The sequence below is a fragment of the Peromyscus leucopus genome, chromosome 11 (genome assembly GCF_004664715.2).
Source record: "Peromyscus leucopus breed LL Stock chromosome 11, UCI_PerLeu_2.1, whole genome shotgun sequence".
In the NCBI taxonomy this organism is placed as follows: Eukaryota; Metazoa; Chordata; class Mammalia; order Rodentia; family Cricetidae; genus Peromyscus; species Peromyscus leucopus.
The window spans coordinates 7,938,588-7,962,085 of NC_051072.1; the positions used below are offsets into that span (position 1 = coordinate 7,938,588).

Here is a 23,498-nt window from a genome sequence, read left to right on the forward strand (position 1 = left end):
AAAGCATGTGACTACAGTGTCCTTTGTGGTACTCCCCCATAATGGTGACTAATTTTCCCCTACCAACTTTTAATTTGTATCTAGTCATATTTTAGACTGGATTTCTTTTTATTCATACCATCACTATTCATCACTTTTTAGTTTATCTTGTAATCTTGTCTAGTGACTTAAAACATTCTTTGATTATCGATTATTATAATTCTTGCTTCTTTCCTTAGTGAGGAAATTGAGCGACCTTTGTTGTTTTTTAATATGATGACCAAGAACATTTTCTAAATAAAGAAACACACATAAAAAGGAATACTGGTAACAACTATTTTATAAATATGTGGCTGTATTTTTTCACATCCAGCAAATGTATTGAATAGAATTCAGATATAGACTTCCAAGACTCACACAGTTCCAAGATTTTCTAACACAAATTTACATTGGTACCAAAATGGGCAAGAGAATGAAGGCACAGGCTCACTTTGTATCAATAAAGGACACCAAACACAGCCGTGAGGCACTAAGGACACAAGCCTAGAACATCAATCAAAAAAAGCAAGTATTCAAAGTCTTCAGTAACTTCTCTCCCTTTTACATTTGGCAAAATTCAGTCTAGATATTTTAATACCTCAGAAAGAAACAATAAATAAGAGATGGTACATTAAAATTTCAAGTTGCTTGTAATTAATTAGTCTTTAGAAATAAAGGATGAAACCAAAAGAGAACACAGGTTTCTTCTATAGCCTTGGATTACCCTTCCTTGCTAAGGGTCTTGTGTGTCCGTGCAGAAATGCCAGCTATAACTGAAGATTTAAGATAGTTGCTGACATGGTCCCTCAGTACTACAAAAAGATTGTTTCACAAAAACACAACTATCTTGGTTTCCACTGTAAGGCAAATTTGGCTATGTAAAGGTGACCCAAAGAAAGTTTAAAGAAAAAAACGGATTCTAGCTCCCCAGCAAGAAACAGATTACAGATTGAGACTGCAGTGGCAAAGCAATGAACTTTAAAGTTCAAGCAAGTTCCTCTCCTCTGCGCCTGCAAACTAAAAAGAAAAACACTCATTTTTATTACCAATGACCACACCACTCAGAGGACACACCAGTAGCTAGTTCCACAATCTTAGAAGACTGCAAGACAATATAAAAACATCAGGTTTTAGTTACATCTGAGTGTGCAAAAGCGACCTGCACAAACTCCCCATTGCAAACGGGACCAAAAAAAGGAAGGAAACCAGAGCATTGTTGTGGGATAGATAACTGCTGCTTCCTGTGGGTCCGTACCGCTGCTTTTCGAGGTTAGATGTGGCCATCAGTGGCGGCGCATGCCGCTTTACAAGTAAAGCCTAAGTCTACAGCTGTAGAAAAACCATGGAAATATTTCAGGCTATAGGTAGTACTATTTTTAAAGTTTTTCTTAGAAAATTAATTTTGATAGCATTTCCCAAGCCCTTCAACTACAAACATTTCAATAATTTTCCCCTTTTTCATTAAAATCTAACAAGGTTTGAAAAACTACTTCCAAGTATGAGCAATATGGGAGCTGATACAACATTTGTTCACAATTGTTACTTTTCAGCAAGTTATGATACATCTCTGCATGCTTGAAAATTATAAAGAAAAAGAATACTTAGAGAAATATCTTAAGTTTGATGGGTTTTGGTTTTTTTCCTCTTCTCTTTAAAAACAACCCTTATTCACTTATGACTCCACAGTATGTATATATGTAACTATAAAGTTCATTTCCATGCTTATTACATAAAAATAGCTATCAGAAATGTCAGTCTATCATTATCAGCGGATACATATCCAACTCACTACAGAAGGGAAAGAAAACAAAAAAATCTAAAGTAATTAAAGCTTACAATTCAATTTTTTTGTTTTGTTTTGTTTTTTTTGTGTGTGTGTTTGTTTGTTTGTTTTTTCCCTGCTTGTCTGAAATTTGTGGGTGGTTCATCTGTGCTTTGCTGCAAGCTGATTCCCAGATTAATGGCCTCCAAGTAGATTTGAAAGGAAGCCTGCAGACTTCCTACTGTGCTGTGCTTCTTCGTCTTGGTCTTGTGTGAGTCCCAGTTCGCTTTCAATTTGATCTAGCTCTGCCTGGTCAAGTAGTTCAAAATCATCACCTTCCTCGGTGTCCGTGTCCTCTCCTATGGTGGGTGCAGCCTGAGCAAATGCCTGCTGGGCCCCTTCCAGCTGGTCTTTGATAGCAGCCGTCATGGCAGCTGTGATGACGTCCCCAGCCAGGTTGCTCATCAAGTGAAGGGCTTGGTCACTGCTCAGAGGAAGGGAGAGGCCAGCTGGTGACTGCCCATCTTTGCTTGGTCTGTGACCACCATCCAACTGTTGCTTTTTTCTCTTGAGCTCAGCGGGTAAGCCAAAGCTTAGCTCATCTTCATCATTTGTTCCTGTGCCATTTTCCAGAGATGGAAAACCTGAAAGATCTCGAGAGAAAACCTCCTCACTGGGCCGGTCAAGATCTGTAAAATGTGGAACAGAGATTCATGCATAAGTGCTAGAAGAAACTTGAAGTAAGAGCTGTCTAAAGAGCTGAGCAGTGGTGGCGCACGCCTTTAATCCCAGCACTTGGGAGGCAGAGCAAGGCAGATCTCTGTGAGTTCAAGGCCAGCCTGGTCTACAGAATGAGATCCAGGACAGGCACCAAAACTACACAGAGAAACCCTGTCTTGCAGGAAAAAAAAAAAAGAAGAAGAGCTGTTTAAAATTACCTTTTCCTTGGTCTACCAGAATCATCTCTGCAGAGGCAAGTAAACAAACACTATACGTTCTTCCTGTACCTTTGGCTTTCCTATCACATGAAAGTGTATGCAAGAACAATCAGCTTCGCCTAGTATGTATGAGCTATGGGCTTTAACTAAAGTTTTGATGTTTCTGATATTCTCCATTGTCGATTTGATTGGACTTAAAATTACCTAGGAGACACACCTCTGGGCATGTCAATGAAGATGTTTCCAGAGAGGTATAACGGGGAGGGAAGACCCACCCTGAATGTGGTCAGCACCAACCCATGAACTAAGGCCCTGGACTGAATAAAAAGACCAGAAAATGAAGAAGCAAGCCGAGCAGCAACGTGCATTTCTGTCTGCTTCCCGACTGCAGATGCAATGTGACCAGCTGCCTCATGTTCTTATTACTGCAGCTAGAGGAGCACTCACCACCACAATTTCCCCGCCTTGACGGGCTTTACCCCTAAGCTCTGAGCTCAAATCAAGTCTTTTCTGAGTTGCTTTTATTGGGTCTTTGCCATAGCAATGGGTAAAGTAACTAAAATACTGTTCACCATCCTAATTCCACCCTTCCCTGAAGACGGTAACTATCTTAAGACAAAGAGGATAGATATGACCATGTCATAGGAATGATGTCAGTGTTTTCCAGGTTCACACATGCTATAGTACGTATCAGTATGTCATTCACTTTTTAATCCATGAGTATTCCATTGTACAAATAGTCCACATTTTATTTATCCATTTAGTGGTTGACAGAATTTGAGTAGTGTTGCATGTATTCAATACCAATCAAAGTAAGAGAATCCAGGAACATCAGCTTACCATCAGAAGTGTCTGTCTGTGGAGTGTAGCCTTCTGAAAGGTTGAAGGTCCCATTATCAGTCCAAGAGACTTCTGACACATCTGTGTCTGACACAGATAACTCTTTGGCAGCAACTGTGAGGCTAATCTGTATCAACAGAAATAACAGTGGCACATTTTATAAACTGGAAAAAAAAACTTTAAAAAAGAGTCCACACTAATCCCCTAAATTAAAATAAAAAAAAAAGCAATGAGCACTTTCCTTTGAGATTATCCAACAATCTTGTAAAACAGGATAACCCATGCTATATATAAATCTATTAGGACAATTATTTTACTTTCTGTAAATAAATGGCCGAACCACACAGAAACAAATTAACCAAAAATACCTTAGGACAAAGAGCTGAAAAGTCTAATTCACTGTCATCTTTGTGACTTTTTTCTTTATCTGCTTCTGTTGAGGGAAGAAAAAAAGGGAAACATTTAGCTCCTTTTCAAGCTTAAAATATACTGCATTTATTTTAATATATATTCTCCTCACAACCAGCCATACATCCTAGCTCTGCTCTATAATTGTTTGTTCTGAAGAAGCTTCACATATTTGCAAACATTTGTTTTCCAGGGGAAATGGTGGGCATCTGTGTTCTCATAGCACCACCCAGGAGCAGCAGCAGCAGCCCTGGGGATTCTGTGGCAAAACAGGCTCCCGGCTGCTGTCCTAGACGTCCTGAGTCGAGTATGAGCCCATACTCTATGCTGCATGCTGCTTCCAGGTCATTCTGGTGCATGCTATAGTCTAAGAAACTCTAAAGCCGTGGATAGATAATCATTGATAGATAGATGGATGGAGAGATAGATAGATAGATAGATAGATAGATAGATAGATAGATAGATAGATAAAGAAAAAGAAAAGAAAGAAAGAAAGAAAGAAAGAAAGAAAGAAAGAAAGAAAGAAAGAAATCACACTGGAACCATCTTTTACTTTCCCTTATTAATTTAGTCTGCTTTTACATGGCTTCCACACTTCCCTTTCTCCTTCACATTTTCAGTAATCCAACCCAAATAAAAACGTGCATCACAAACAACAAAACAGTTGTTGAAGCCCTTTCTCCTTCCCCTGCAATGTGTGTATTTTGTGATTTATTCATGCTTTTGTTCTTTGACAGTTTCGTGTATGTGTATAATGGACTTGAATCCTTCCCCTCCCTATCACCCGGTCTCCTCCCCATCCTCCTGCTGAAGCCCTTCCTCTCTCCCCCCCCCACCCCCGCCTCCTTCCCCCTTCCTTGTCGTTATCGTGTGTGACTCCTGAGTGTAAGCAGGGTTGCCTGGATGATCATGGGTGGGAGGTTATGTCCTGAAACACAGGCAGCACAGCAGCAACGCAGCAGCGTCACATGACCGCAGAGTGACAGCCTCCCCACCGCCACTGTTAACTGTCCATCAGGGGGAGCTCGGGAGCCCTTCCCCCTCCAGGATGAAATGCTGACAGGCACAGACTTGTGCATTTCTTGTGCTGGTATCTCTACTTAACTGAGTTCGTGACTGCAGCTGCTGTGTCCTATCCAGCAGACATGTTTGCAGCGGTTCCCCCTCCCCGCCCCGCCCCCACCTCTGACCCTCAAAATCACACCTTCGCAGTCATTAGGAACATGTACAATGTATATTTTAAAAGTCAATCTACTCAACTTTATGTCTGAGAAAAGAATCAAAGCCTCTAGAAGAAAAATCACACAGGTCACACTTTGGGGGGTTAGCTTTTACAGTACCACTGAGCAGAAGCCTCATTCCGCATATAGAACCAATATTCCAACTTGACCTACCAGCTCTCTCGCGTTTCTTCTGGTTAATATATTCTCCGATTCCAAAATCTAGTTTCAATAGAATGGACTTGATTTTGCTGTATATTTTTTGTCCAATATCGTTACATTTAAACAGCGGACACAAAAAAGCAAACAGTACTGAAATAGAAGAAAATAATACAGGTAGCGTTCGTTTTGAGTGCTTATATTTTAGTATTTTACAAGACACTGTTTAGTTCATGGAGAAAATAGTAACACTGCTCTAGGGTAATCCCTCCATCAAGTAAGTTCTCTATTCTTACTCTATGATGAAAATGCATTTTACTACACACACACACACACACACACACACACACACACACACACACACACACTATACTCACAGCTATTGTTTTTACACTTGGGATTAGGTTGATTTTTTTTTTTTCCGCCTTAATTGTCTACCCTGAAAATTTTAGATAACCACTTGTCTCAACTAAACTATTACCTTCATTTATTATTGCCATTTGCTATTGTTAGCTTCTTCTCAGTGATACTGGGATGGTGTTACATGGGGTTGCTGGGCTTGTAGTTGAAGCTCAGTATAAACCGGCTAAGGAATGTCTTGCTTCCATTTCTCCTCTCCCAGCACTTCTCTTACTTATTTCCTACATAATGCAGATCAAGTTCTGTTTGGAAGACTGAATGTGAGCTCCAACCATCAGCTAGGTGTGCCATGCATTAGGAGGACAAGAAAAAGGCTGAGAGCCACACTGGCCGCACTGTATCTTCAGTGTTTGTTATTTTGTTGCTGTTGGGCCATGTCCTCTCCTACTCAGTTATCATTAGAGCCCAGTGAAACTCAAAAGCCAGCCTCAGTAGGAAATGTGAGGTTAGCAGATGTACTGCCTGGCCCGAAGGTAAGGGCACCAGATCTTCATGTATTTTAGGAAAAGCAGAATGTTTAATTTCAAGATTTTTTCAAGGTCATAATTCACATATAACAAATTATACATAAAGTCCTGACATGTAAAAAACTAAGAGTCCTTGACACAATCAAGAAAGTAAATGGTTTACTGCAAGCAAATATCCTCATGTCTTTATTAATCCTTCCTCTGTCTCTTGCTTCTCTCTGACCCCACCCAACTCATCCCCAGCAACTACTGATCTACTTTTTCACTAACCATTATTTTGAAGGATCTTGGGTAAATACTTAATTGTGGGACAGCCAGCCACACAGTTTTCTGAGTCAATTGCCCCATTCTACCAACTACCTACCAACAACAAGAGAGAATTCAGGTTGTTTTATATCATTTCTTACTTGACATTTCTGACAAGTGGTATCTCATTGTGATTTTATCTTTGGTGCCACAGAACATGCATAAGTGCCAGTGTATGTGCAGAGTGGAGCATACTGCTCAGTTATACATTCAGTGATATAATTTCACATTATTTTTATGATCCTGCATTTTGCATCTGTTCTTCCAACTGTTTACATCTAACTGTCTCTAGGAGACAAGAGAAATGTCATGTATTGGGCGACTTGTTTGGTAATTCAGAGCACACCTCTCCTCTTCTAAACTACAGAAGATCTGATAAGCACTAGTGATGCCGTATGCATCACACCAAGAAGCAAAACATACTTACACAGTAGGTAGCTGAGTATGACTCCAGGAATGTAACTTCCCAAGATTGTAAAAAATGTGCACACACTGCAGACCAGGAGACAAAACTAGAAGTAACAGAAATAGCATGGGCCAGTTACGCAAAACAGCAAGACACTGTAGAACACCTGCACGATATGTACCTATCTGTGTTCTATTATGTATGTCACACGTTCCTTGAACAGCACCCTTTGTACTTAGGAACACTAAAGAGGTGTTTTAACACTTCATTGTAATTCATTTGCAGGCAGGGGAGTTAATTCTGTCCCCAAGAATGACAAGTTCACTTACTCAGGCCTGTTGATATATCACTGCCAGGTGCCAGAGACTCAAACAGTCACATGTCCCAGGAACAACTTTTACTCAGCCTCCTAAGTAAATCCATACTTCAAACTACTACCACAGAACCACTGAAATCCACAGACAGGTCAAAACATGCGATAAGAGTACTTAGATGAATCTGACATCATTTGTTCTGCTGGGACACCTCTGGCATCAATCTGTGAACATCATAATCCTTCCTAACTGTATCCACCCACATCTAGGTTACTTTAAAACTAAACGCTAATGAAATGGAACTTCTGCAGTGATATCTAATTCTTTTCCTTCTCTCTGTCAATGAGAAAGAAATGTTAAAACAATCTATAGGAAACTGTCCTGATTCACACGAGAAACATCAAGACAGAAAAAAGTCTTCTCTTTTAAGTCTTCAGTTGCTTTTTACACTCTACTCATAAACTATCTAATTTTTAAATAGAAGTGCTGAATTAAACTGCCAAGCAAATTCATGGAGGGGCTTTCAAAAAAATAGGAAGAGACACATATCTCTGGCCAAGGACTGATTAAGAGAAAGAACAAGGACTCTAAATTTCAGGTTAACGGGTATTTCATTCAATTTGGCTAACAGAGAGTGTGGGTGAACACATGGGACAAAATTAAGAGTCAAATTCAGAAAAAGCATGGGCCCTTGAAAGAATATGGAATTGTAGAAATGAAGAAATGTCAGGAGTTGAAGGAAAAAATAAGGCAATAAAGACACCCAGAAGTTGGCTTTGCAACTGGATTTGTTATCTCCTATGTTTTGAAGAAATGGACTTGGGGCACATGAATGCAATCCAAAGCCGGCATTTCAAGCTCAAAAGCTTCTATGGACTTCTAAAAGTACATATGATCGTGTCAATGTTGGTCAAAGAAGCACTAAAATCCGTCAAGCCCCTCATGTGGATCAATTCTAGCACTGACTGTTCGTGGTTAAGGAAATCCTTACAAATACAAGCATTGCCTGTTCAATTGCACATGTTCCCAAGGGCTGTTCTATTACTTAACACTGGTGAAGTGCTGAGACTGCCCGTACACAGCACAGGGAGAGCTTAATGCTGATATTTTTAGCTCTACCTTCCAACTACCGGTGGATAATTTAATCTTAAAAGCAGTGCAGGAAGCAGCAAGGTCTGTTGATGGCCCTGCCCCCCACTCAAATGAAGCGCAGTCTTCCAGTATGCACTTCTCCACACAATCCCTTTCATCACTTGGGACTCTTCTCTGAGTGGGTCTTTATCTTCATCGGAAAAAAAACAAAAAAGCAAAAAACCCTTATTCCAGTTGTGTGAGCACAATGAATGTTTCTGCCAAAGTTTGTTTGGGTCTTCATTCTCTCTCTTTTATTTCAGGACGGGCATCTTGCAGTGCAGCCCAGGCTGACCTTGAAGTCATGATCCTCCTACCTACCAAAGTGTTGGGATCACTGTGATCCACCACATTCGGCAAGTTTCCTTAAAATAAACCAAACCAGAATCTCTACTACATTTTGAGATTGCAAATGAGGCTCAATTATCTCTGAAACCCTAAAAGGACTACATGCTTATCTCAACTGTCTTGGTTTCAGAACTAGACCACAGATGACAACCAAAGTCCTTAGTAACACCCCTTTCCATTCCTTTTTGGCTTTAAGTATGGCAAACCCGGATCACAATTCCTTCTAGTAATGAGCTACATCAATTTCTACAAAATATAAATGATTAAGAGCCTCACATGTGACCATGTCTGAGCCTTGCTGAAGCCAGCTCTTATGCTATAGTATGTTCAAATTAGAGAGCCTTTGCCAGCTAAAACACGTCACCTCATTTGTCCCCACGTTACACTGAGTATTTCCAAACTTGCCTTGCCAGGGCTCTGCTGTTTAAAAAGAGACATTTCTTGAAGAAATATGCTGAAATTCATCCATGATTCTGCAATGCAGTGGCTCAGTCTGGGTCTTTCATCTGGCTTGGAATTGATAACCTCCCAGCTGAAGAGAGAGAGAGAGAGAGAGAGAGAGAGAGAATGGAATTGAACTTCAGCAACAACAACAATACCAGTGTTTATTGGATACTGAACACTCATGGCTTCAACAAATATTTATTGAAGATTACCATTGGCTTCATTACGCTCTGAGTTCAGAGGGCTCAACCAGTCAGATAATCAACAACCAAGAGAAACAACAAGCTATACAGTTAGTTATCTGATCACACAACATGGGGAACATTGGGGAGGACATGGCTGGGGCTCTGAGGCATGTTTTCTAAAGAGGTCATCTTTTAGCTCAGATCTGGAATGAATTAGCACTTTACCCCAACTGTTGACTACAGAACACCACAGTAAGTAGAAACCCTAGGATGGGAAAAGGTTAAAGCGCTACCCTGTCTAGCCTCAGGGTGGTCAAGAGAACCGGAGAAAAGCAATGGATAAAGTCATGGGGAGGAGCCACAGCTCATGCTGGGCACAGAAGCTCTTGTTGAAAACGTCAGTCCTTTTTTTCCCCAGAGCTGAGGACTGAACCCAGGGCGCAAGCACTCTACCACTGAGCTAAATCCCCAACCTGAAAACTTCAGTCCTAAAGATAGGAAGCCACAGCATGTTTAAAGAAGTAGGGACACTGGACATATCATTACTAATAATACAAACGATGTGTTTTCAATATACGTGATAGTTTGGTCCACTCCAGAAAAGCTGTTAATTTGATAGGGTCTTACAATAACACCCCCCTTTTTTAACTTTTGAAACAAAATTAGTATGCATGGGCCTACACATGCTTATGCTGTGTTATATGTGTGGTTAAACATGCCACAGAGTGGAAGTGGAAGTCAAGGCTCGAAGTGTGAAGTGTGTTCTCTGATCCCACCTTCGAGTGGATTCTGAGGATTGGTCCCAGGTTGGGAGGGGTTTTGTGTCAATGTCTCTGTCTGCTGAGCCACCTCAGCAGCCCAATGCTCCCTCTTTTCCTGAAGTATCTTTTCATCCCGAATGTGCTGAGTGTGGCCTGGAGGCTGGCAGAGTGCCATGACCTTGCCCTTGTTTTCCCACAAGAATCTCAGTGACCTGAGACTAGAAACACTCTAGAGGGAAGATATGTGCGAATTCTGCCATTCTATGACAAGACAGTGACATCGATCTCCTAAGACATACTTTCACAATCCTAACTCATGAAAATGCAAGTTCCGATAAATCGTCTCAAATTCCTTATTTGAGAGGGAACTTCGTCCTGCCATGGCTGTGCCCTCACAGAGTCACGGGTATATAACCAACAAATTCAGTGAAGACCCCAGCAGAAGGCATTAGTGAACTGTCATGGAAGGGTTTCAGAACAAGGCTGACACCTGGATTCAACCCCAGTGGCCCCAAAGCAAAATGACCTTGGCTCTTGGTGCTCAGCTACAGGGAAATTATGTACATATAGAATAACAGAATATATATGTTTTGTTAACATTTTTAATAGTAAGTCAATTTTTTTAATTAATTAAAGAAATTTTAATATAAGGTTTGCTAGCCTGGTGATATGGGCCTGTAATCTCAGCTAACCAGAAGGCTGAGGCAGGAGAATTTCAAGCCAATGGCCTATCTTGGCTGAAGAGTAAATTTAAGGCCAGCCTAGACCCTGTCTGTCTCTTTTCTTTCTCTCTCTCTCTCCTCTCTCTCTCTCTCTCTCTCTCTCTCTCTCTCTCTCTCTCTCTCTCTCTCTCTCTCTCTCTCTCTCTCTCCAGAGATCATGTTAAGGGTCTTTTTGATGGACTTCAAGTGGAAATAATCTGTTAATTTGTTCATATTTTCAATGAAATATGGTAAAGTCTCCCCTTTGTGCCTTTCGTTATGATGAACACACTCATATTTCTAAAGCTTGGATCTCTGTGTTATTGTTTCTCTCACTCTGTCTACAGATTACATCATTTTCTGGGAATAAAATATCTACCTCATAACAGATTTTTACTGATGTGAGAAGCCACTCAATTTCTCCATTTTGAGAAAGTCTCATGTGACATTTCAAACAGCACATCCCTTTGTTTCTAACACTGATACTAGCATAACAAGGAGTTCTTCTTGACAATTGAACTGTTACAAGCCCAAACAGAAATTCATTGTATACAGCTTCAAAATATTATCTAACCAAATGATTTTGGGAAAAGGCAATCAATGTTGGAGACAAGAATAAATGTTCATACTGTACCAAATAAAATTTGATAGGACTTGAATAGAAAATCTGAATTCAGAGATGAAGAAACATGTTTTACATGAGACTTGGACCCAAAAGAATTGATCACTGGAGTTTATTGTTAAAAACTATGTAGTTCTAACTTAGCAGTTAGGAGCACTTGCTGCTCTTTCAAAGGACTCAAGTTTGGTTCCCAGCACCCACATGGCAGCTCACAACCATCTGTAATTCCAGTTCCAAGGATCAACTACCTCTTCTGATCTTCACAGGCGCCTGGCTTGCATGTGGTCCACAGACATAATACAGGCAAAAACCCATACACATAAAAATCAGATTTTAAAAACAAATTAGACAGTGATTATTATAGGAACACACATCTCTACACTCTCCAAGTCAGTCAGCCATTAACTGATGTCACCACAGTTTGGGTGGGTAACACAGAATTATACAGTTTGGAATGAAGTCAGACATAATGTCAGTGTTTCATATTCCTTCATGTTATAGAAGACAAACGTCAAACCTACAATAGTTGTCTCACCCACTTAGAGACAGTCAAGACCTAAGAACAAGATTCCTGGTTTCCAATACAGTTCTGCTTAAACAGTGTGACTCTTCCAATGACAAATCAATTCAGAGCTATCCTTAAAAAATAAAAAATAACATGTTATTGAGAATAAGGAACGTTCCTTGTTTCCCCACTTCTAGGAATGAAGAGGAAAGAGCAGTGATTGACCAACACCAGTGTGGGTTCATGCAAGATCAGCCCTTTCCAGGAAAGCAGAGCATGTGCAGAATCCAGTACTCAGCGGAAACTAAGGCCCGTGTGTGGCGCTGGTGGTGGTGTACAAGTGACGTCTGCGCACACAGTTGCTCCATCACAGAACTCTAGGTTTTCTTAGAAAGCCTGGGGAACATACAGAGAAATCATCTCTGTGAATACTGGAAACATCCTTCCCGTGGATGCCGTCTCATCACTGTCCTTGGTACTAATGGATATGCAAGGCAGGGCCCAGCTACCATATAGGGAAGTGAAATGCACTTTAGCCTTCAGAGCGGTTTGAGATGTTACCGAGTTCCTAACCAAAGACTACGTGCCCTCTATGATGAAGGCTCCTCCAGGGGAGGGAATTAAGTGAGCACCAGTTTGAGTATCTCAGACAGGACACGCCAACTCCAGGTTCAGAGGAAAGCGGATGTTCCTCGTGGGTTCTCCCTCCCTCTCTCCCAGCGTCTTGTGTTCCCCAGCCCAGTAAGCCAGTGTCACAGTGCAGCCACAGCGAAGGTCCACTGAAGCGCCACCCCTGGTTCCTCCCCGCCTCAGTTCCCCTTGTCCCCTGTGCCTTGAGTCACGGTTGTTTAAGTCACTCCACAGATCCCTGTCCCCTCGAAGCCACACCAGCTTCCAAAGAGGCCTAGCCCTAGAACCTGCAAATCTTCCTCTCTCAAAAGAAAAGAAAAAAAAAAATGGCTCAATGCCATTTGCCTAAGTTTTCCTTCAAAAGAAAGCACTCTGGTATTTTTGCACAAGTGACATTCTACAAGCAAAATAAGCAAGTTACTGATGAACCCTTAGCCTCAACATCTTTTGTCAACAGCTGAAGAATTTATGGCTTCCCCTGTAAACATAATAAGATGGCTCATTGGACAAGCAGCCCCTTTATCAACAGGAAGGAGCTTTGCCCTGAAAAAAAATTGAAGCCAATGGTCTTGGTAGACTCCAACTAGTAAATGCATGCTGTCTGAGGGACTTCTACAGTGGGTGAGTCTGGACCCAAGCTCCTGAAATGGGCCTGGGCTTCACTGAAGAAGATCCTGAATGAGCAGTTTGGGGGAAGCTGAGAAATTTGCATGGATAAGGGTCCCAGGTCCTTCTGAGCCACATGATTCTTATCCTAAGAGTCATTGTGAGCCAATTATGTGGAATTCTCTCTTCTCTCTCTCTCTCTCTCTCTCTCTCTCTCTCTCTCTCTCTCACACACACACACACACACACACACACACACACACACACACTCACACACTCACAGAGAGAGAGACAGAAAAGACAGAGAGAGGGAGGGAGAGGGAGGGAGGGAGGAAGGGAGGGAGGGAGAGGGAGAGAGAGAGAGAGAGAGAGAGAGAGAGAGAGAGAGAGAGAGAGAGAGAGAGAGAGAGAGAGAGAGAGAGACTGGTATGCCAGGAGCCAGATTTACTCCCTTTTCTGGGCATTGGGTGAAGAAGGAGAGTGACATGAAGAACAAAGAATCTTAATATTGCCCAGCTCCTCCGCATTAAAGAGTTTCCAGGCCCCAGAGCAGAGAGGAGCCACCCAGATGGAATCTGCCAGCTCCTTGAATTGATCCGAGAGGTAAGACTTTGCAGGCCAAAGATGGGGTGAATAGAATGCCATACATGAGGCAGGGTACTCAGTAGGTTTGCAGGGGGATCCCCTGAAATTTTCAGCTGATTGATTGATGGCTGCACCTGTGAGGACCTCAGACACCAGAAAACGGCTGTAAGGAAGGTCGAGAAAGAAGAGTGTCTGTGCCAAAAGGACTCCTCATCCCACCAATACGACTAGAAAAAACTCAAATCCACAGTCATTGATGGAGTACCCAACTGCCCAAGAAGACTCATCCCTGAGTGAAGCTCCACCCTGGTCCTCTGGGTAGTGTTTACAAGCAGGCTCCCAAAGGGCCACACAAATTCAAAGTCATTCAATATGTTGCAAAAAGTCAAATGGGTCTGAATGGCTTTTCTCACCTCTTGTGTGTGTGTGTGTGTGTGTGTGTGTGTGTGTGTGTGTGTGTGTGTGTGTACTTTTCCTTTAATATTATAGTTATCGGGGCGGGACTGAAGGCTCAGCAGTTAAGAGCATGCACTACACTTCTCTAGGACTAGAGTTTAGTTCCAAGAACCCACCTCAAGCAGCTCACAATTGCCTGAAATTCCAGCCCCAGGGGGGAATCCTACACCTCTAGCCTTTTTGGACACCTGTGGTCATGTGCACAGACCCACACATATATACATAATCTTTAAAAATATAGAGTTAGCAAAAGCAAAGTTTGAGGTTTTTTTGATTTGAGACAAGATGTCATGTAGCCCAGGATGGCCTTGAACTTGCTATGTAGCTAAAGCTAGCCTAGTACTCTTAGTTCTCAGACTTATACTCGCAGTGTGCTAGAATTATACAGGCACGTGCCACCATGCCCAGTAAAAAGACCTACAGTCTTAAGCACGTAACCTGATGGAATTCTCAAGGGCTGTCTGTGGCTTCACGGTGCAGGACACAGTATTCTCCATTAGGGGGTTCTCTAAGATTAGGAAACCTGACACTCAACGCTCCTTAAACTGTCTTTCTGAAAGAGGGGAGATGTGGTAGCAGGTTTCAGTAGCAGGCTACTGAAAAAATGAGTCGGTGTCCTTTTCAAAAAGCAACATCTCTTGCAGTCCGCACTCCCTCTACTTATCTCAGTGAGTACACACCAAGTGCATGCTGGACTATTTATTCCTGACTCCGGAGAGCTTACATGAGCAAAACAGTGACTGAGAATACATGGCGCATGCATGCACACACACACACACACACACACACACACACACACACACACACTCCACACATGAAAGTCACCTGGTAGAAATAGCTTTTTATCTCAAGCTACTAGAGAAAAAATAATTTGAAAACTAAGTTGAGGGCTGGATAAAGGAGACAACTTGTTAACTACTTTGTTGTATACCTTATAGGATAAAATGGTAGCTGAGTGGTTATAGACTTTTCCAAAGTGAAAAGGATCTTTAAAACTGAAGACTATTTTTCAAAACAAAACTTTATTTTTAATATATCAAAACTGAAATTATTTCATATATTTTAAACTTTGGATTAAAGAAGATAATGACCAAAGAGACTATATGGGGAAGAGAGGGAAGGAAAAACAACCCTGCGTGTGTGCGTGTGGGCAGGGGTAGAATAGAAATGATTCTTAAAGGTCCAGTTTGAATTCTTGGTGCTCGTAGGATCAAAAGGCAAGAAGCAATGTGCAAAGCAAGGCCATTCACGGCGATCTCAGAGACTGAAGGCAATTTCTTTTTGCATGACGCTGTTTTTGTGCTGTTATTTTTTTCCTGGTATTTGTAGCAAAATAAAGTACTAATGTTTTTCAGCTGAAATAATGGAAAATTGCTTAAATTATTATTTTAAATTATTAAAATGTCTTAAATTATGAAGTAGACAGAACTATTTAAAAGAATTATAGAATAAACTTACAAAGATTGGCAAGACTTTTTATTAAGGTAGCAGTTTTCAGTTGAAAAAGAGCCAAAGAGTCTGAATAACAATTCGAATAAACACAGTAAACCACTTCAAGTACATGGGGTTATGGCAGTATGAACTGTAACAGGTTACACCTTCCAGGGGACAGGCACTCCCCTGCCTCATAGAAACTCAGTAACTTCATTTAACCATCACATCTGATTTCTTATATCCCAGCTCACTGCTGAAGAACTTGAGGTCCAGATTCTTCACCTACGTGGCTCAAGGTCACAGTATTAATGGAACAGGAGTGCCTGGCACAGGAGACCCGCTGTCCACACTGGAACATGCAGATCACTTCAGAGGTGAGAGGCAAAGGGCATCCGTCCCTCACTGCAAGCTAACTCAGTCAAAATGGAAATGGGTAAAGAGCAGCCTGGGTTCCGGGGGAAACTTGAGCCTAAGGAACCGAGGTTCCTCTTCCCTCTTCCAAGCGCATTAGCAATTTCGCAGCAGTCCCCACAAGCAATGCTATAATCTGAGTCCAGCTTCTCAGACTAAATTACATCCTTTTGCATAATCATGATCACGGCGGCGGTTTGCTAAGCGCTCCATCGGCGAGCACTGTCTCAGATCATCTCCACGTGATGCCCTTCCCTCAGCAAGTCTCACAACACCCTGCAGGTCAAGACTGGTGTTGTGACCTCCGTTTTACCGAAGAGAAAATGGGGGGGGGGGGGCCGAGTATGGCTATGTCCATGTCAGTCCTGAATTCTGTACGGTTTCCTTACAGAAATTCTATTGTGACGGGCTGATGGAATGCTGACGCCCTGGAAGACTCTAAATGACGTTACAGAATTTGTGGCCAGTGTTCTGACCTCTCTGAGGCACACAGAAAGGGCGAGGGATACAGCTCAGTGGGTACAGTGCTTCACACACACACACACACACACACACACACACACACACACACACACACACCCCTTTCAGGTAACTCTGTAGGTTTTTCATATTCATACTCATATATGAATCCATGACCCAGTAATCACCTTAAAACATATTTAGAAGATTCCTGGCAAAGCAGCACTGGAGAGCTATTTCACAGTGTAATTTTATTGTAGGTAGGAAATGTATGTTGAAGCTAGAGAGGATTTTTCAGAAAGTTAGCCATGTCCTTGCCCTATGTGACAAACTTTTAAAAAGGGATTTGGGATAACCTGTCACCTAGCAACCGCGACAAACAGCTGGTGCAGCCCTCACACCTATAAATATGTTTTGGCTTAGGGACCTCTCGTTCTCAGCTAGTGACTCAGGGTCGCATGCTCACTGCTAGTGACCATCTGCTGATGCTAATTCCTGTTGAATTTTTCTTAGAAAGGTCAGTCAGTATCTGGTTACAGACCTTAACATCTCTCCGTGTAATGTGTCGGAATTTTTTTTTTTTTTTTTTAATCCTCTGGAGATATTCTATGCCCTCTATGAGTGAACATATGTAGGGGGAGGAACAAACTCAGAACCGGGAATGCCTCTCTCCGAGACACTGACTGAATCAGAGCCATGACACAGCAAATGGGATGTGTCAACCAGAGGATTAACCAAGCAAGCCGGAGATTAAAAAATTACATGGCACTCAATTTGAAGCTTTCACTTTCTCAGACCAATTAGCCAAGGAGCAGCTTCTCCCCGGGCCAGGGACAAAGAGGCGCCAGCTGAGCGCTTGTTTTTCCTACCCAGGGAGGCTGAGTCCCACCTTCGGGGAGCAACTTAGTGTTCTGCCTACACACACACACACACACACACACACACACACACACACACACACTTCTGCCCCCCCCCCCAGTGGAAAGCAGCAGGAATTGGTCACGCTTTAAGACCCTCCTTCCCGCAGTATCTCAAACTAAGCAGTGCCCCTTTGGGGGGGGGAGGCACAGATGATCTAATCCGCTATCTAGAAGGGCACTTTCTTCTGCTACGTGTGGTACTCTTTTCAAGTGCTGGAGGATCAGAAGCCAGCCCTTTTTAATGTTTCTACTTTTGTTGGTGTTTAATAACTAGATTCTATAAACTAAGGGCCTGAGCAAGGGAATGTCCCTCACAAGCATAAGGCAAGCACTTACTTGAGACAGTCCTGTAGGAGACTAAGTCACCCTTCCGTCTTGAATCCTAGGCCAAGATTTGATTCAATCACTCCACTGTCCCTCAGCAGGAAAGGATTCCCACCCTATCCTCCAAGGGCAGATCAGAATCAGAGTCAAGAAACAGGCTTCACAGAAAGAAAACTTATTGCAGGGTGAGTTTGCTAACTTCCCATTCTACTTGGGATCTGCAATTTCCAACAAACTTACAGTCCAGGATTTATTGCAGTTCGGCTAAAAAGTAAATGTCCCCTCCCTGCTTTTCGACCTTTGCTTTAGCTGTATGAAACTGGTGACGATTTTCTTCAACGTGTTTCTTAGAGTTGAAAAAAAGAAATAGTTAACAACATTAATTCCTAATTTTGCTCTTTAGCAACTAGCCCCGTTGCACTGGGCCTGAGCAATACATACAGCCCAGACTTGTAGAATGAATGAGTCATTGCAAAGTGTGTTCAACATCAAGGCCAATGAAAATTAACTTTGATGTATATGATAAAGAAGGTAACCCGGGGTATGACAAAACCTGGTGACTCTCATGCACAGTACAGATATCAACTACCAACCAACATGTTGGACCGTTTGGCTGTAGGTCACATTCGAGCATTGGGCCTTTCTTTATAGAGTACATCTACTCTTCTCTCTTTATAGGAAAGCCAGCAGTTGAATGACTTAACCAGGAACTGTTAAAAGAGTAAAACCCTGTGAAGAGGACCATACCCTACCAGTCATAAAAACAACTGCTTTGCTAAACTCAAGCAGATTTTGAAAATAAGGTATGGTGTAAACAGTGCATGTGTTAACGGGAAAATTAGCATCATGCAGTACCCAAGGGCAGCATGGATGGAAGATAGGTACAGTATGAATTTGGGGGGGAGGGTGCACAGTCAAGAAAAAGGATGATCAGAGGTGACATCCCCAAACACTGTCGAAAGTCTGGACAGAAGCAAATCCCCAATGGGAGGTCCTACAGTAAAACAAAACCATAATGTAGTAGAATGCTTGATGCAGAGGATGTTTCTATAGGAATATATTCCCTCCACTTCCTTATACACACAAATAACAACAGGAATTTGCCTATGAATGGAAGGGGTTAATCTTTCAGTGTATCTGAGTTATAATATAGAAGTCAGAATGTACATATATGAAGGGCTGCTTGCAGACAGTAAAGAGTCCATCTACCGCTTCATTTCCAGGCACACTATTAATTCGCTCCAGAAGCCTCCCTTTTTAAAGTAACGCATTCACAAATGAAAGCGAACACAATATGACAAAAGGAGATTGGGACAGTCTAGGCTGAACCACACCAGTGACAGAGGTGCCTGCCTGCTCATCTCAGCTTCTTCATTCTTACCTGGGGGTGACAGATACTTATCTTTGCCACCAGGTTTCTCAGCTGGCTCAAGTTTCTGCCAGCTGCGTGCAGGGGAGTTTAATGACTGCCACCTGCAGTTTATGTGTGTGTAAAATGTCAAGCAGTATATTGGAGATCAGCTGCTAGCCAAAATCACTTTCAGGAAATCACTTTCGAGATACCAGAGAGCATGAGGAGGTCATACGTACGTGTCCACCAACTACAGCTCCTCAGATTCAGGACACCGACCCCTTCCCTTCTCCGTTAGGGTCACTGTTTAGTGTCTGTGTGGTAGGAAATTGATTTTAGATGCCTTCCGTTTGGTACACGGGCACATACAGATGCACAAATACACAGCTAATAAGTAGTAGTAATTATTCTTTCTGTTTGTAAATGGTATGTTACTAACATGAACAGGATCGGAAAAAAATAATATAGAAAAAAACAGCTCCCTGTTCAACCCCAATCATTTACTTTTCCTGGGTTAGATGCATCCAGAACCACAAAAATAGGGTCACTGTAGAACATCCCTTTATGGAGCCTGCCCAGGCTTCACACAGGCAAGCAGATTAGTTATAGGGTGTTAGACGTTTTTATCCTAACCTCCTTGGGAACCCATACCCCTGGGAGAAAGCCACAAAGGTAATGAGTCTTTGAGAATGCAGGCACAGTCAAATGAAACTAATGGGGCTCGCTGGGCAAAAGAAAACCACTTCTTTTTGATGAACAACAACCTTTAAATAAACAACATACAAAAGAAACAGGGAGAAATCTTCATCGTGGCTTTGCTAGGTATGCTATGTTCTGAGTTATTTTTGGTGATGTGATGGTTAGTTTTAATTACCAACAGGACACCATCTAGAATCCCCCTGGGAGAAGGGCCTCTGAGAATGCCTGTGAGGAATTACATTAACTGATGTGAAAGGATCTGCCTCCTGTGGGCGGCACCATTCCCTGGGCTATACAAATGAAACTGTCCAATTCCAACAGCCATAAGACACCACAAACATTAAATATATGTTTGGATTCATATAATTTTTATATCAATTTCCCATAAAATACTTTAAAGATACAAATGGATAACTGGTGGAGAAATGAACCATTTCTGTGAATTCTGTCATTAATCAACTCACTGGTATCCTATGATATCCTAGTGAAATTAGTGTCCTTTTAAGTAATTCTGATAAAGGTTGTGAGAGGTGGGGACAAAGAGATCTATATAGCATGGCTCCCACTAGGTAGGGTATTCAAGGGTCTCACTATACCACATGAGGAATCTGGGCTTCTTTGCTGTAAATAAGGAGCTGAACATAAACAGACACTGACTGGTTTTTTGAATCATAGTCCCCTCTGAAATATCTGTGGGCCCTGGGTTTCATACTTACAAGAGCATCTGAAGTCTGAAGTAGGAGGAAACAGAACACTTCCAGTCCTCTATTTCTATGAAACGGGTATTTACTTTCTTATGAAAATGGACTTAGAACTATATATTAACTAGAGAGGGAAGTAATATGCAACGCTAACCACACTGCTTAGCACATCCCTGGTGACACAGATGGGCAGGGGCATCTTGGACAGCAGGTACTATCATAATGTGAGCTCAAAGACCCAATTATTCCCAGACAACAGACCTCCTAGCAGGCTGGCAAAAGGGCAAGACAGTTTTCCTTTCGGATGTGATACAGATATTAAAATGTAAAATGCCATAGTCAGGTTCTATCAATGTCTGTGGTTCTATCACGGAGTTAAAAAAAAAAAGTTAAAGTTAAAACAGTTAAAAAAGTTAAAGTTAAAAAAAGTAAAAAGTTAAAACAGTAAATTATTTCATCTTTCATTTATGATGGACTGCTCTGATGTCTTGGCTGATTACCAGGCCCTTGGGAACTGTGAGCTGGAACAGTTGTCCTGTGGACTTGCTTCCACAGACTCAGCAGGCTGGGTCTGAGAGGACCACCTATATATGCCATCATCCCCAGTGCTCTTTCCTTGTGTAACAAAGTTACAAAAATACAGATCTAAAAACTCTGCATACGATTAGGGCAAAGACCTTGGACTTTATTGTAAACATGGCACTGGATCTCTCAGAAATTGGAGTTGTAGAAAATATACCCAAACACTGGTTACAGCTAAATGTCAGGCCTAACTACCTTGAGTGCTTAAATCATTCTCAGATTTTCATTACTGGGTTTTTAAAGACTATCATCTCCTATTACCAGCAGTGGTCACTTGCACTGTGCTTTTTCAGTATTACATAACAAACCCTCTTTGTCAATATGATCTAGGTTATGGATCAATTCTAATCGTGATAATCAGAATTTGGATATTCATAGTCTCATGTTTTAACTTGGAGGTTGACTTATGATTAATGAACCAAGCAATACAACCCTGAAGGTATCCAATTCAATCCAGGAAGTAGGGAGTTTATGGATAAGTCCTAGAGACTCAGAAAGTCATCAACTGATTTAGAGCTAGGAACAAAGACTGATTTTCTTACATATATTTATATAAGAATTTTTAAATTATATTATTTTTAATTTCTAATTTCACTTACTTACAGATGAGTAAAAACTACACAATCAATATAGGGATTTTTAAAATATGTATCTCTCTCCCCTTTCTGATTGTTCTGTTACACTTTAAAAAAAAAAAAAAAAAAAAAACTCTGGCTGTCCTAGAACTTACTCTGTCTCTGCCTCTCAAGTTTTGAGATTAAAGGTGTGTGCCACCACTGCCTGTCTCTGTGCACACTCTATAAATGGTGTTGTTATAAACTCTCTGAGAGTTCCATACAATGTATTTTGATAATATTCATCCCACCTCCTCCCAAGACCTCCACCTTCCTCCCCACCCAACTTCACAGCAACTTACCCTTGCCAACCAAATGCCCTCGCCTCAATTTTCATAGAAATATACAGCTGTACATAGTAAGATGTGTTTGCCTACTCTATCAAATGTCAAAGTAACAGACACTTAAGCAAGAAAGCAGTTCATTTATCTATGTGACAGCTGAACCTAAAGTTCCACGGCTGATATTCGGATATCCACAGTGTTAGAAACCCAGATCCTTTCTGTATTGTTGCTCAATGATTCTCAAATCACACTTCCTCCAAATGATCCAAGACCGTAACTTCAGCTACTCAGTTCACTCATTCACATCACCACCATAAAGAAGAAATGGTATCAAGAAAATATTTCCCTTCTCTCCAAAGTCATGAACCTATGCGTTGTATACACAGCTTCCACTCACCTCCTACCAGCTGGGACATGGCACTGTAACTGAGAGTCTAGGAAAGAGGTCAGACGTTAGTGGCCATGTTCTAGCTGAAACCAGGATTCCAGTGCCAAGGGAAGAAAGGAAAGCCAGGTATTTGGGGACGGCCAGCAGAATGCACCACAACAACACTATTTGGGTTCTCTTATTTCAGCAGTTTTCACTACATGGCACAACTACCAGCACAAAAACCACAGACACAAAGAGATGTGAGGATAAATACAGCTAATTCAGAAACCTCACAACTCCAATGGCGGGAGCCGTTGTATACTAGAGTAGTGGTAGGCATACATTTCTGTAAAGGGCAAGAAAGGAATATTTACATCTTCGCTGGACATATTTATATGAAAGAGCAGAATAGTGGTCTGATAAAACTTGACTTAGAAAACAGGCAACAGGAGGGATTCACACACACACACACACACACACACACACACACACACACACACACACACACACACACAAACCACAGCAGTATCCTAGCTCAGAGTGTCTCAGGCTTTCAGAAGCCTGGCTACATGTAGGTGACAGGTACTAATGAAGCCAGCGACCAAACCAGGAGCCATTAAGGTACCTGCCACGAGGACAGTCTCCCTATTGATTGAGAGTGTCCCCAGTGATAAAACTACAATATTACTTCATTTAGCTTACCTCTAGTCCTGACAACATCTGATAGGTTGGGGAAAATGCCTCACTTTCCAGAAGACAGACAGACAGCCAAGAAAAGCAGCACCCGGATCAGAACCCATCTCTTGCAGCTCCCAAGGCTTTTCTCTTCCAGATAAAAGGGTGTTTCGCAGAAGTCAGGCGGAAAGCCATCCTGGAGCACACAGTCAGCAATATACATGCCCAGGAACTCCTAGTATACCGGCGGCAAAGCTGCTCTGCCGGGTCTGATATGTAACGTTCACCACAGCAGAGCTGAAAAGAGCCCTTGTGCCAGAGGTTTACCCCAGCTTTAGAAGGAGCCGTCTAACCTTCAGCTGCGCCTGGGTAACGGCCGCCAAGGTCTGAGATGTCGGAGCCTTGGTCACTGGCGGAGGGCTGTAAAGGGAAGGCGTCGTCA

General features: G+C 41.9%; 1 protein-coding gene across 2 annotated transcripts in view; it reads right to left on the minus strand.

Annotated features, from left to right (window-relative positions):
• Positions 1-301: 301 nt before the first annotated feature.
• Retreg1 (reticulophagy regulator 1) overlaps positions 302-23,498 on the minus strand; it is a 134,540-nt gene continuing 111,343 nt past the window's right edge. The window contains exons 4-9 of one of the 2 annotated variants that reach the window (XM_028868174.1): positions 9,143-9,269; positions 6,966-7,050; positions 5,361-5,498; positions 3,927-3,991; positions 3,559-3,685; positions 302-2,469 (exon numbers count right to left, since the gene is read on the minus strand). In XM_028868174.1, coding sequence (XP_028724007.1) covers positions 1,976-2,469; positions 3,559-3,685; positions 3,927-3,991; positions 5,361-5,498; positions 6,966-7,050; positions 9,143-9,269 — 1,036 coding nt within the window. In that variant the 3' untranslated portion in view covers positions 302-1,975. The remainder of the gene's footprint in view (positions 2,470-3,558; positions 3,686-3,926; positions 3,992-5,360; positions 5,499-6,965; positions 7,051-9,142; positions 9,270-23,498) is intronic. The other variant, XM_028868175.2, reaches the window with a different exon arrangement.